This window comes from Eufriesea mexicana, unplaced genomic scaffold (assembly GCF_001483705.2).
Source record: "Eufriesea mexicana isolate 0111107269 unplaced genomic scaffold, ASM148370v2 scaffold8090, whole genome shotgun sequence".
Taxonomy (NCBI): domain Eukaryota; kingdom Metazoa; phylum Arthropoda; class Insecta; order Hymenoptera; family Apidae; genus Eufriesea; species Eufriesea mexicana.
The window spans coordinates 163,235-177,397 of record NW_016915858.1 but is presented as its reverse complement, the minus strand read 5'-3'; the positions used below and the strand labels follow the sequence as shown (position 1 = coordinate 177,397).

The 14,163-nt window shown below is 42.8% G+C and overlaps 1 protein-coding gene across 1 annotated transcript in view; it reads left to right on the top strand.

The window, feature by feature from the left end:
* Positions 1 to 2,170: 2,170 nt before the first annotated feature.
* LOC108552789 (uncharacterized) overlaps positions 2,171 to 14,163 on the top strand; it is a 101,509-nt gene continuing 89,516 nt past the window's right edge. Inside the window, exon 1 of the mRNA XM_017907453.1 lies at positions 2,171 to 2,314. Within this exon, the coding sequence (XP_017762942.1) occupies positions 2,200 to 2,314 (115 nt within the window). The 5' untranslated portion in view covers positions 2,171 to 2,199. The remainder of the gene's footprint in view (positions 2,315 to 14,163) is intronic.

Genomic DNA, 14,163 nt, shown 5'->3' with positions numbered 1-14,163 from the left:
ATAAACATGTGCATCGATCTATTCATTCTGCTTTAATCGAATATTATACAATTTGCCAGCTTCGGGTAGGTTCATGATTCATGTACGTAAGTACCTTACTTTCTGTTAATTAAATTTTTATATAAAAAATTAACAATCAATTCTAACATCATTTTACATTGATGATAGGTATTGACGTATATCCATTGCATAAAAGAGCTTTGCATGTCGCAAGAATAACAGTTCCGTAAAACATTTCTCTTCAATGTATTATATTTGAAATGATGTAGCTTCCAACCGATTTTTTTTGCCTCCCGTAAAGTATACGGTCCTGAGCTCCGATCGGGAAACAGCGTTTGGGGTGGAATGTTTTCAAGGGGTTAGTAACGTGCTTCAAAAAAAAAATGGCGGCCGATCGAAGGCGGTGGCGTTATGACGCATGCCACACGGCGACGCTCGGCGTCCCTCGGCGGCGCCACCGTCGACCAACCCCCGCAGTTCGATTGGAGACACCGGCCGGCGTCGACGGCTGTTGCGGAGCTCCTTTCTCCTTCGGGTTCGCGTGTGTGATAAAGTCTCTTTAGCTACCATATATTTCTTTCTTTTGTCTCGAACAACGACCGTGAGACCATTCCTGACAGGTACGACGACTAAACGAATGTTTCCGGTTGTTACTTTTCTCTGTTCTTTTTCTATCGGTCTCCTCTACCTTCCTATCGCGGCGAAACGTTTCTTTCGAGAGCGTCCTTAATAGATCGTCATTTCGGTGTTAAATTAGTTTTATAATCAAAATTATATCGAGATAAGTGGTGTATATGCGATTATTACGTGTTTAATACTTTCTCCGATTTGAAACGTTTAAGCGGCTATTTGCCGTGGCGTTGCTGTTCTTATTTGCATAGTTTCGGTTCATGTGACATAGCTATGGTTTCAAGCAGTTCGACTGTGGTCGTTGAACTTTATGAAGATTAAGGAAGGTAGAGAGTTTAACGTCGACTCGCCACAGTCGATAGTTGACGGTCGAGCTTAACTCACCCGGTAGTGTCAAGAAGAACCGTGTTGAATGAAAATAGTTCCTAGTTTCTTTTCGGGAGAAACCGCGTCTGTTACGAGCCGTTGCCGCGAAAGTTGCGTTGTTTGAATTTCTCGTTTATTAATGCGTTCTTTTCAAAATACGTGATTGTAAAATTTGCAATAACGAATGTAAGTAAACAACAGTTAATCGTTGAATTAGACGTTTTCATAGCTATTTATTTTTATCTTTATATCTGCTTTAAATTATATATCGTATTTCGAAATATGAACGTAAATATTTTTCGAATAATTTCAATTCGAAATTCAATTTTTGAATTACATTTATCGTATGTATTTCTTTCCATTTTATCCTTTTTTTTATAAAAATTTCTTTTCCAACCGTTTCGTTATAAGATGTGCATATCGATATATCAATATATCGATATATTGACATATCGATAGATATATATATATAATATATCGATATCGATATACAAATGGCGCCCAGTGAATCGATCGGATATCACGAAGCAAATGTAGACGGTCACTTGCGACGCGTAATAAGTACGGTAAATATCAGTAAAGGATCTCATTGCGTGCACAATTGGATATTAAATTATAAAGCAACGTGTAAAAAGTTCTTTGTCAATAGAGGTCGATGAGTACGAAAGAAGAACTGATTAAAACTATATACGCGATCGTGCTGCATACAATATATATATATACGTTCGAGTAGCTGGACCGGCATGTTTCGATATATACACGCGTTGATGGTGGGGGAGGCAGACAATTGTCCACTTTTTGCGTCGGGGTCGTGATATCGTTATAATATACTCGATGTGGTATACGTCTTCTTGACACGACCTTATATAGTTGTTCCTTCAGAGAGTTTCGGTCGTATGCTCGTGTTTCGAGACACTTGACCGAGTGCCTTCATATTGTTCGCGAGAGAAAAAGAAAAGAAATAAAGTGTTTTGCGCGACCTAGTGTTCTCGCAGTGCTCATCATACGCGTTTTCCCATTTGTAGAATCGACCGTTAAATCGGGGAGAAGTGTCGTCGACCGAACTCGACGCGGATTCAGTGTGCGCTCCACGCGACGGTGAACTCGCGATAATCGATAGTCGATCGAGAAGTTGGTTAGTTCTGCTAGAAATGCGAAAGTGAACACTGTTGGGGCAATCGCGTGCATGTACATCGCAAGACGATGGCTGAACTTCGTGTTTGTCGGTTTTTCGTGATCCTTGTTCATCTGGCGGTCGTCTTAGTGCTCGCCCAGAACCCTGTTGAGGAGAAGACTACATTCGAGGCTGCCTTTCAAGGTAAGTGTTATCGACCATATTTATCAGAGTTCGATACCGGTGTCGACATCTTTGATTTTCATCGATCAATTAAGAGGGAACGGCCATCTTTCTGATCGGTATCTTCGTTTTCTTTCTATTTATATTTAGCGTTTGTCGATAATTGATCGCGATAGTTTATCAAATAATTTACCATATAAGACGTTGGTAATGTACGATGTACTGATTCATTGGTAATTATCATAGAAATTGCTCTCGGTAGAAGTTTCGATAAGATAAATACATTTGTATTACATTTAAGAATTTATTTCCATTTCATCGGAACGCAGCTCTCAGAATTTACCTTGCGTCCCGCCATTACCGATCCATTTGTCAACGCGGCTTTCCAATCGGTAACATTTTTATAACGCATATATCCGCGTGTATACCGCCGAATCGAAACTTAATTAACGTTCGTATATTTGCGTACAGTGTTTTGTCGGCAGGCAAATGAATCCGTATTGACAAAGTCGACTCGAATGCATTAGCAAATTTTCGAAACTATTTTGAATACGCAAATGCCACCTCCGGGCTGTAATTGCAAATAGTTTCACGCGAAAAGTGTTTGTCCGGCGCACGTTTCGAATCTCCGAACATTTTCATACGGATTGATTCTTCCGCGTGGCGGTGTCGTTCGCGACAAACGGTTGTTTATCGACGCAGTAACAATGTACTGATACACGCCGCCGTGATCATTAATACGCATTTGTCACAAAACGAAAAATATGTAATATTCGAACCATCGCTCGTCTCGTCAATTTTTACTTCTTGATCTGTTTTATCGCTCGATATGATTCTGTATTACCTTTAATCGTTATTCTATTAAGATAGAACCACATTTTTGGTTATGTTCGTTCAATTCTCAGGGCTAGTCGGTGAAGAAGGTAGACGAAGGTAGACGACGGTAGGTGCATGTAAAAGGAAAGACTTAATCCTTCATAAGTAGTCCGAGCAGCTTTTAATATTTTATTACTAGTTCGAGCTGGAAAAGCTACTTTGCGAAAGCTGTTAATAATTTGACTGTGTTTCAATATTTGCGTATATAACCAATAACGTATTCTAACCTACACATTTCAGCTAAATAACACTACGTAATATAAAATTACGTAGTTATACATCAAAAAAGGATGGAATAAAACAAAATGACAAGTTCAGTTCGGTATACAATCAAAAAAGTTGTTTCGAGAATAAATCTATTAAATCTATCGAACTCGGGAAATCTATCGCCATTCGTATGACAAGATGGATGGTGCCCTAATGAGACCATAGCCTGGACGGAACCCTGGGGGTTATCGGGGCGGGAGATTAGAGAGGGGGGGCGCGTGTCTCGAGTTAGGTTCAACTTTCAGTTACGGCCCTGTATGCGTAGTTCGCGGCAAACAATGGGCGCTGCGTTTTCGGTGCTAGTTGCGCGCGCGATTTAAACGCCTGCTCGCGCGCAGCGCGTCGCGTGGCACATAGCAGTGGAGTGTTGCGTTAACGTTAATAGCAAACGGTCGCGCAGGGACGCCGCTCCCTTTGCGAGATCTCCGTGGGCCCATTTGCTAATAGCTAGAAAGCAATTAATATTACGGTCAGTTACTGCCCTTTAGACATCACGGATGCGTGCTAAGCTGATTAACGAACGGCTGGCTTCGGGCCTAGAAATATTTCCGCGTAACAATAACGCTGGCACAGAGGTAGAAACGTGGCGAACAGCCGGGTCACCTGTATCGCGATGTAATTGTTACGAATTTCGAATTCATCGACGGGCATAAAGTCCATTCGTCATTGTAGATTTCCATTCACGAAGTTGGATTTCGATGAAATTGGGATTTCACGTGTCCATCGCAAAGGGATTGTTTTGAAGTTAACGATAGGACGAAAATGAATGGAATTTCACTGTCGGTTTATTCGTCAGAGAATTTATCGTGTTACACGAGGGATCATTTGGGATAGAAACTGCGTCGGGTCATATCGCGCTTATCTCGAAATAGCGCGTATATTTTGAAAAAGTTTTACTATCGATATAACTGCTGGATGCGTTTCTTTGACGGTCGTTGAAGAATAGTCGGTTAATTCCGGATAATAATCCGTGGGCACCGCAGCCGTACTTCTTTTCCCGGGAGTCCCCTAGTCCGCTGTACTTAACCGATTCGTCCTTTGCTCGATATTCGATTTAATCTTTCCAAGATAGGGACGGTAATTCATTGGACTAAGCGAACCTGAAGGAAAAATTGTTTCCAGCACGACCGCCTTATTCCATTGTCTCGAGTAAGCCAGTTACGCTAAACTCATTGACGGGGCGCAAAAGACCGCTCATTTCGGGCAAGGGGGATGAAAAAGGCAGACGAAAGGCTTATCGACGAATGGCCGTTGTAACGTTAATGATTCACGACGGCAGTGTCGTCGTCGCCGATGTATTCGGATGTATTCGAACGTATTGAAACGCGCGGAAGAAAATCGTCGCTTGGGCCGGAAGCAAGGGTGGAAGGGCGCGTTAATTCTCGAGTTGCTGCATTCGAGGGACGTAATTCTCCGGTCGCTCGGAACAATAGGCAATGGGAAGAAGAAAATGGATTAACGATCGATCGATTCAGTCCCGTCCGTAAACAAAGGTGAATTATGTATTTTCGAGCACGACAGGCGAGACGTGCCTTCCGCCAAATGAACGAATTTCGCTCGTTCCGTCTTCTTGTTTGCTCCCGTTTCTCTTTTGCTCTTGCTTTCCTCCTTTTCGTTCCCGTCACGGGAACAGGAGCAAAAGGACAACATCCGAGCTACGGCTCTTTATACCCTTGCTTATTTTCCACCTCCACCTCTCCGCCAGGCTCCACGAGGTGGGTGCGGGTGAAACTGGTTGCTCGTCGAACATGATACCGGCAAGAAGCAATCATCGGCTCGCAAATGCACTCGAGAAGAGTTCCCCATGGGCTGTGCCGATAAAATCTCTCGCGAGGATCGAAGACGCGCGATAAAAATGCAGTGGCGTCGCCGGAGCGAGTCGAGTTACAGGAAATTTTATACGCAGCCGTTCCGTTTCGGTGGACCGAGACGAAACCCGGCTCCATCCGCGATGGATCTTGACGAACGCGCGTAATCGGAGCGACACGGCCGAAGAACAGAGTAGGGGTGTTTGAATTTCGAATATAGGAGATACGGAACTGGCAGATGCACGGGACGTGAAATTGTCTCAGGGTGGATCGAGTGGAAGGATTTACCCCTTCTATCCTAATTTACTCTTCTAATCCTGTAAATTGGAAGAAGGCGCGCAGGGGGCACAAGTTATCAGTAGTATATCTCGATCAAATACGCGGCGCATCGATGTATACGTGGAAAATTTATCGCACCAACTTGGTCTTCGAATAATTTTCGATCCTCGTGGAGGCTAGATGCAAAGTCGGTCACTCGACGGTGCATTTTTCTGATTTCCTTCTCGCCATGCGTCGCTGTAAATAATCGCGGCAGTTAATCAAGTCGAGCAGCGAATTTCTCCATGTATTTTACTTGTCTCGATTTTATCGAATATCTGTCTGCATTATCCATATTTCTCGATGCAATTGCTGGAATATTCAGGAACGTAAAAAATATAGAGAGAAATATGGCGACCCGACTGGTATGTTTACAAATCGAGCAACCGGACGAGTTTGCCTTCGGAAAAATTCGATCGATCGCGATGTTACCTGTCGGCTTTGTAATTGTACTTATTGCTGTTTATTCTACGTCTCGATTGACGTGTAGTAGAAAATTCGATATGGGGGGATGTCGGAGGACTATGTTTTCCAACGGAACGTTCGCGGATGGTGAACCAACTTTGCTCGCGGAGAAGTTTTCCCAGATTTTCAGAATATACCTCGAGAATTCATTGTGATCGAGAAATATCGAAGTTGCAACCCTCTATCGATGCTGTTGACCGAATGACAGAACTAAATTCGGGAAAAATGGCGAATCGATCGCTGCTTTTCCAAGGGTTGCTTCGTTTTGGTAGTGTTCCTAGTTGGCGGATGCTTCCACACTTTATACACGCCTGGCATCGCGAAAAAAGGCGGTGAATAATGGAAAAGACTGTTCTAAGAAAATTTAAATTGCGTTCCGTCGATGGCACTGTTTCGCGTTCATTGCGAGCCGCATCGCGAGCTTACAGTCGAGACCTCATTTGACCTTAACATGCTTGCTAGGGATATACTTGCGCGGGAATGTACCACGGGGTACAAGTCGTGTTTCTAGTTCTTCACGAGAATATTGCATTTCTTCGATTTCGTCTGCATTTCAAATATGAATGTAGTTCATCGATTCGAGTGTTTACGTAGTTCCATGGACAGGAGCTGGAAGATAAATCCGTTCTTTATGCGATTACGTTGAAATTCAAATAGCCGCGAATCGGAGTAGGAAATCTGCCGTTTATCTACAAGAACGCGAATATATATTCGAATATTCAAGTAACCGAGTATGCACCTAAGTATTATTATATATATTATTAGAATTATGGGTTGTAATAGTAAAACAACTAGTTTTTAACATAATTAGCATATTTTGATATAAATAGGTTAATACTTTTTTGTAAAGAATACGAAGGAGCATTAGCTGATGTAATATGTCAAGGGTCCCAAGTCAATGGGCCCAGTTTATGTGTTTATGCGTGGTCTAGGGCTGGGAAAAGTGCAGCTAGTTCGTTGACGATCAAAGTACGGATCAGGACATTTTCCAAAAGTGATACGGTATTCTTAGCCCCCATCCTTCCTCGTGCATAATAAACTCTAATAAAATCCGATCCAGTGCTTTCGTTTATGTAATCCTCCACGATATCCCTTTAAGACATTCGATCATGCGAGTATTCGGATATCCAAGTTCACGAATGACACTCGACGAAGAAAAGTTGAAGGTATCTTGGTATCCAACGACCTAAATACCCCGGTAGTCAGGTTCTCCTGGAGTACCCTGCCAACTGAGTAACCTTAAAGTTAGCAGAGTAGTCGTATACACTTGGAGATTCGAAGAGCGAGGTAAAGAGGTTTGGAAGACAGGTTGCGAAGTGTTTACCCCGAGGGAAAATATTTGTTCAGGATAGCCAGGGTTAATCCGTTGTAATTATTTATAAAGCACTGCCGGCTGGAGCGCAGAACGGCATGCGTGATTAATGCCCGTATTCAATTATTTAACACATCATCTCGGTTCGTTTGGGTCTATTTACGATTCAACGTTGATTAATGGCTCCGCAGCGTGGCTAGGTTGCGGCACGTATGGATCGTATCATAGAAATACCTATTAATCTTACTAAGGACTGTCTATTGTGCCGAACAACAGGCTGCGCCGCGTTAAAGTATAACCTGATATTCGGACGCGTGCACAGGTGTGCATGGTAACGTTTGTTCGCGGTTCGGCCGTCGACAATTTCGATGCGTGGGCATACGTGTACCATCGGCCCCGACGTTGTTGTCGTGCACCGCTGCTGGCTGCATCGAATCAACCGGGAACCTAGGTCAAACTTAAGGCATGGTACACAGTTTGTGCTGCTCATATACAATGCATCCACGATTCGCGAGCTGTACACGGCGTATATACAGATACCATATATGCCTTCTGATTGGCTGATTCACGTACCATGTACGTGTAGGCAATCAGTTCTGTTATCGCTTTTTGTTAAGGACCCAGCATCGGGTTTATCACGCGGACGTGATGATTTCGTTATGTCTCCGATCGAATCCATTCTGATTCCGTCCCTATTATTCGGAGACTATGGAGACCTGGTAATTTCGATTATCACGTGGTTACAAGGCCATCTTTGTACGTATAATACGACGCAGATCGCGAGATTTACCATAATTTTACCACGTCGGAAAGGAAAACGTGGCTGGACCCAGTGATTCGTTAACATCCATTGGAAATCACGCGTGCAGCTATAGTCGAAGGTTCGATAGTTCGAAAGACCTTCCTCTAGCTATATACCGTAAGAATAAACGTCGTGGGAAGATTAATCGTTGCTTTAACTTACCTGGCTAGGCAAAGTTCCTCTTATTACAGCCAGAATTTATGGCACCACTACGTGTAATCATTTTCCCAGCGTCGTTCCACTTTATTCGCGTTAACGCACTGACGAAATTACCCTGCCCGATTCGCGGCGAGCTTTGAGAAGTCTTTATGAAAAAGACTCGATAAAAAAGACATCTAGTGGCTGTTCGCGTCCCAAACATAATCAAGGACCAGGTCAATTCTCGCTCGTAATATCTCCATTTCGCTGATTGCGCCAGATTTGTCGGAATTAGCTTTTAATCGTTCAGACGTTCTCGAAATCGTTTGGCGAATGGGACCGAGCTGGCTGCACGCGCCGGGATTAACCGTGCAACGAAACGCACTTTAATTGAAGATATTTATCAAGGATTAAAACCGTTGGTGCGCGTAGCATGGGCGTATAACGGGTGACGAATTTCGGCGGGAGAGGAGCTCGATTTGAATAATTTCACAGTTATTACGCGATGACCGCGCAGAAGCCCCGCTGTATCATTGTCCACGATTGAACGACGCTTTTTATCGCGGTCGTAATCGTTCTTGTCGCGGTTTCCACAACCATATTTTCGCGCACGGCGAATTATTCAGTAACCGTGGGTAAACGTCCGCGGACCGGTTCGACGACAACAAGCATCGTTTGCTGCCGGCTCGATCGTCGGAAAATTGATCGGCGCGCCGTTCAATCGCCCTTTCCCTTGCCCGGAAGCGATCCATGTCGTTGCTTGTTGCCTGCAATATTAAACGGAAACGCGACAGGGGTTTTCGCGTCCGAAGAGAGGAAAAGTCGCAGGTGTAATCGATATTCCCGTGTTCGTTGCACCCCGGTTTATGCTCTTAGCCTGCTTACGATTCGGGCTGCACGAATCGTTCCTTCCTTCCTCAGCTGGGTCTTTTAATAGTTCTTCCGAGACTCTTTTAGATTCCTCGTAGAATTGGTACTAGTACGAGTTTGAATATAACCCGTGCAGATATTAATATTGGATGACCAACGTTGACTCTTAATCGTTAAGAGGACCTACTTGATAAAAATAGGCCAACGTCAGAGTTCAGAACACTCTATTCGTTCCTACCTTGACTAAGGGTCAATGGTCATTTTCACCCCTCCAAAAAGTAAAATTATATAAGCACCCCCGAAAACTGTACGAGGGCATTTCTCATTCTTCTCTGTCGATACATAGTTACTGTATTTTTTGACGTAGCCTTGTTGCTGAACTCGTATTGCATATAGAAGCGTTCCGAAATATGTTAGAAAAGATTAATCTATAATCTAGATTGATTAGATATCTAGATATTCTAGATAACGTTCTCAATCCGGGTTCCGACGTTAATTAAAATTGTACAATGACGATAGATGTATTATCGCATATGGGTGATTCGTAAAGAAAGAGTGGGCACGATAGATTTTTAATACTCGTTATGGAACTTTTCCAATTCTCGATTATCGATCTCTTCATGTATAATTAAATATAATACACGCGAATAACGTTAACTAAATTAATGGTATAATATGCAATTGTTTTTCGTAGATTCGCCCGACATTAATTATACCGCGAGCAACTGGTGTTCCCGAACTGCGAAAACGATAAATCCGAAACTAGTCATTTCGATTAATTTGGTTTTACAGTTTAGATTAATATTAGGGGGTCAGTGGATTAACGCGATCCATCGTTGAAATGCTTATTTTTTAAACAAACGTTAACATTTGCAGCGTTGTTCAAAACCGTAGAAGCGAAAGATAAGATAACATTTAAAGGGATCAGATCGAAACCTTACTTGGTAGTTTTAGTACCTAAGCGTTGCACTATCTCGGTGTTCCAGTCTAGATAGAGCCGACTTAAAGCTAAAATATATACTGCGAATTAAATTGTTCAAATACCAAGGTAATTAACCGCCGATTAACCGTGTTACAGAAATATTTATCGTGACCGGTTAACTCGAGAAGCCTTTTACCCCGAATATAACTCGTAGCGAAAATATATTCCATCTCGAGATGGCATATTTGGCTGGAAAAGTCAAAGGAACAGAGCCGGAGAAAGGAATCTCGAGCACGCTATTTTGCAAAAAACATTTCAGTCCAGAGTGGTCCTAGTCTACCGTGGGGCCATAGTTAGCTTTTAATTACGTCCGAGGATCCGTTTAATCGCAGAGAGGGAAAAATGTGCACGCGCTCTTACGAAGCAGGCGAGTGTTGGCATTTGAGAAAAGTCAGTGGAGCGTTAGCCGTGAAAGGGAAAGGTCACGAGATTCGTGAGAACAGAAGGAACTTAGAGTGACATTTCGCAATTATATTTCATTTATTCTCTTTACTCCCATTTCGTTTACCCTCTTCATCCCCTTTTCGTGGCCCAAAATACGCAATTCGACGTTTCTCCTTGGTCGTTCTCCCTTTTCCATTCTCGTTTCGCGAATTATTCACTGGGAAAAGCACCGAAAAGCACGGCGTTCGAACTTCCCTTTCGAATTTCCTTTCAAATTCCACTCGTCGTCCCAACGATACATTTCCCGCGGCTGATCATCAGCGGATGACATAATCCTCTTTGAGGTGTCCTTCGATTCCGAGTGGAAGCTCGGGGATGATCTTACCGGTGTTCTCGCGCCGGCTTCTCCTCGCAGATGTTCTTTTTACCCCATTTCCACGGCAATAAACCTCATCCTTCGATGGAAGCAGGGAGGAGTTTCTTCTTCCTCCCTCACCGCTCCGTCCTCGTCGAGGCGACAGCGGCTGCTTCCGTACTAACTGGACCGAGAAAATAAGAGCGAATAAGTAAATAAACGGGGTAGAAGGCAGCGACACGACGATGTTTTGAGGTAATAAATGTCCGTTCCGTTTCGCGTACAGTCGGCGTTTCCTTATTCCGTCGAGGGTTGTCACGCGTCTGTTGGAAAGAGGGCAATATCGCCGATGTTTAATGCGAACACCGTGCCGCGACGCGTAATTAAATAGACAGCTGCAGGTCGGATGTATAGGATTTCCAATTAAATTCCAACCTTAGCCTCCCGTCCGAGAAGACGCTTTAATCAATCGTCCAGGTTTGCATGGATAATGCTTCTTCGCATAATTGTCGATCAGTTCCATCCTCGTCGAAACGTCCTCCCGATAGACGTTTCTCGACGAGAAATTTGCCAAGGAGCATAGAGAAGGAATGTAATTTTCATCTCGCATGCTGGTTGCTTCTTTTTCCCTCGCATATATGTTCGTAGAATGTGAGGAATGTTAACGTTTTCGTGCTCGTTCTTGAATTTCGCGAGGTTGGAACACGAGGCAAAGATTGGTCAAGTGTCAGATGTGTTTGGGACGGACGGGGTTCGTGATCTTCCGATGAATTAATATTCCTGGATCGAAGGGATTATGAGGATACGATTATACGTCGAACCCAGTTACGCGTGTTTGCGGAACTACGTGTACCAGTTGATCGTGTTCAGATTGATCGGGTATGTCCTGTCGCAGATTCGTCGTATTGAAGACATTTTGCCTTCCCTTAATCAGAAAATGATTAATCCGTTGATAAATCGTGTATATTAATATGGTAGGTAATTAAAAATATTCCTGTATTACAATATAATTAATTTACTTAACTCTTTGATCTGGCACGCTGAGATTAAAAGTGTCCCACTTTTTGATGTAGGGTAGGGCATCTTTTAGTCCCAGCTCGAAATATTTCGTCTTATTTACGTGAAGCAGTTGGTAATACCTTCGACAAATGTTATAAATGTATTTGCTCGTGTTGGCAACATTCAACATGCCAGTACAGCTTCATCAATTGTTACAAGCGGAAGGTTCATCGCGACAATCCTTTTTACGTGATTCTTTTATTAGTAAAAATATACCAATTTTGTTTCATTTGAAACGCAATAAAATTTCTGTGCAATTTCATTATCTGAAATCCTGTGGCGCAAAGAGTTAATCAATTGCAAATTTTTCTACCGAAGATTAGCACATTGGTACCTAGAATCTAGACTCCGACGCCGAAGATTTATAATCAACCGTTAAGATCTATAATTCGGAGTAGACTCAGCTGGCTATACTCTGTCTCTATAAATCGTTCCGAAACGTCTGCTGGGCGGTTAAGTCTCATCGCATCGGATCCATTTAAACGGATAACGATAGTTCGAAAGAGCGTTGGAAAGAAGAAAAAGAGGTTCTCCCTCCGTTAGCAACTGTTAAACGGGAAATATAAAATCGTCGGGTCTGCCATTTGCTTTTTCGCGGACAAATCGCGCGTCAGTTGTACGTTGATCGCGTACGATCGTGACGAACGCGGTTCTGCAAAACCGGACGCCATTTTTCCCTCGTGGATCAATACGAACCCGAACTTAATATTCCGCTTACGGATCTCGCGTGTCAGGAATGATCCCTGTCCGATTTGTTTGCTAATTGTGATTTCGTTCGGAACCGATTCAGAAGGAAAGAGCATGATGGAGAGAGAGAGAGAAAAAAAAGCGCGCGCGGTTTGAATAATTGCGCCACGGTGTAACGCGATATGGCGGACAGTTTCCGCGTTTCCATTTTTATCGAGGTGAATGTCGCTCTGTATAATATTCTAATTGGGCCATGCCGTGCTCGACACACGGTCGACCATGTAATTTGGTCCATCACGAGTGATAAATAAACGCAGCGTGCAAAATAAAAATAGAAAAAAAAGGAAAAAATGGAAGGATATAACGAAAAGAGAAAAAAGTGGAAAAATAGGGGGAAAAAAGGAGAAATGGTAGCGAAATATACACAAGGCGGATTTTCCCGAACGCGATTCCGTTGTATCGGATAATCAATTTGCCGCGAATATTTTTTCCCATCGCGGTTTCGACACTCTACGCCTCGCGGGTGTAACGCCCTCGTATGTAGGTTATATCCCATTCAGCTCCTTTTTCGAGCGCAATATCGATTCTCGGGACGTAAGACGTCGATACGGATCCGCGGGAATACGGTGTCTCGACTTCAGAATAGAATATTACACCCGTTGTGCCGGGGTGGAAAGAGGAGAACCAGTCAGATTTCTCTCGTCGGCCGATATTAGCGTCCCTGTCGGAACGAACAGCTGTATAAATCCGACGTTTCGAAATGTATCGATATCGGTTAAGCATAAACGTTGTTCATCGAATACCGAATTCATATGTACCGCTTTTACATAACGTGCAGAACGTTTCGTACGTTTCCTTCAAACGCGTTCCGCTGGTTTCGATCTTCTGCAAAGGAGGAAGACGTTCCCGGTATTAAACGATATTCTTCGTAGATTGTAGCGTTGTTACGTTATAGTCAGATGTTATCGTCGTTGCACGGTAATGGTTCGGGGCTAGAACTTTGCAACGACGACGCAAATTTAAAAAGACATCCCGACAACTCCTTTAGGATATAAAATAGCTGGTGCATAAAAATTCTGTTCATCTTCTTGTAAAATCTTCCAGGTAAAATTTCCCTCGGTTTAGTAGCGTCTTCTTATAATTTTCGTGAAAATTATGTTTATTCGTTTATTTATTTATATAAGAATAATCGATTACAGTATAGGATATTAAAAGTGACAAATTTTATCTAAGACGGTTGATCAATGCTATCCTCTTTCCAAAATAAACGCTAATTATATAAATATATAAAATAACGCTATTATACGCAGTCCAGAATTATTATCTTTCATTAATTCTCATGCTTCTTCAAGAAATTTAAGAGACTTTCAAATCTTTATACCTGACCAGCATAATACTGCACGACTTGAATCAGCAGACCCTATCAATAGAATATGCATTCTTGCAAACAATTTCTCATCAAACCTTCAATTTTTTGGCAATAGTGTCTCTTCGTTTAACACTAGAACTACCATCCCAGTCAAAATGACTGGTCCCAGAATTTTCCT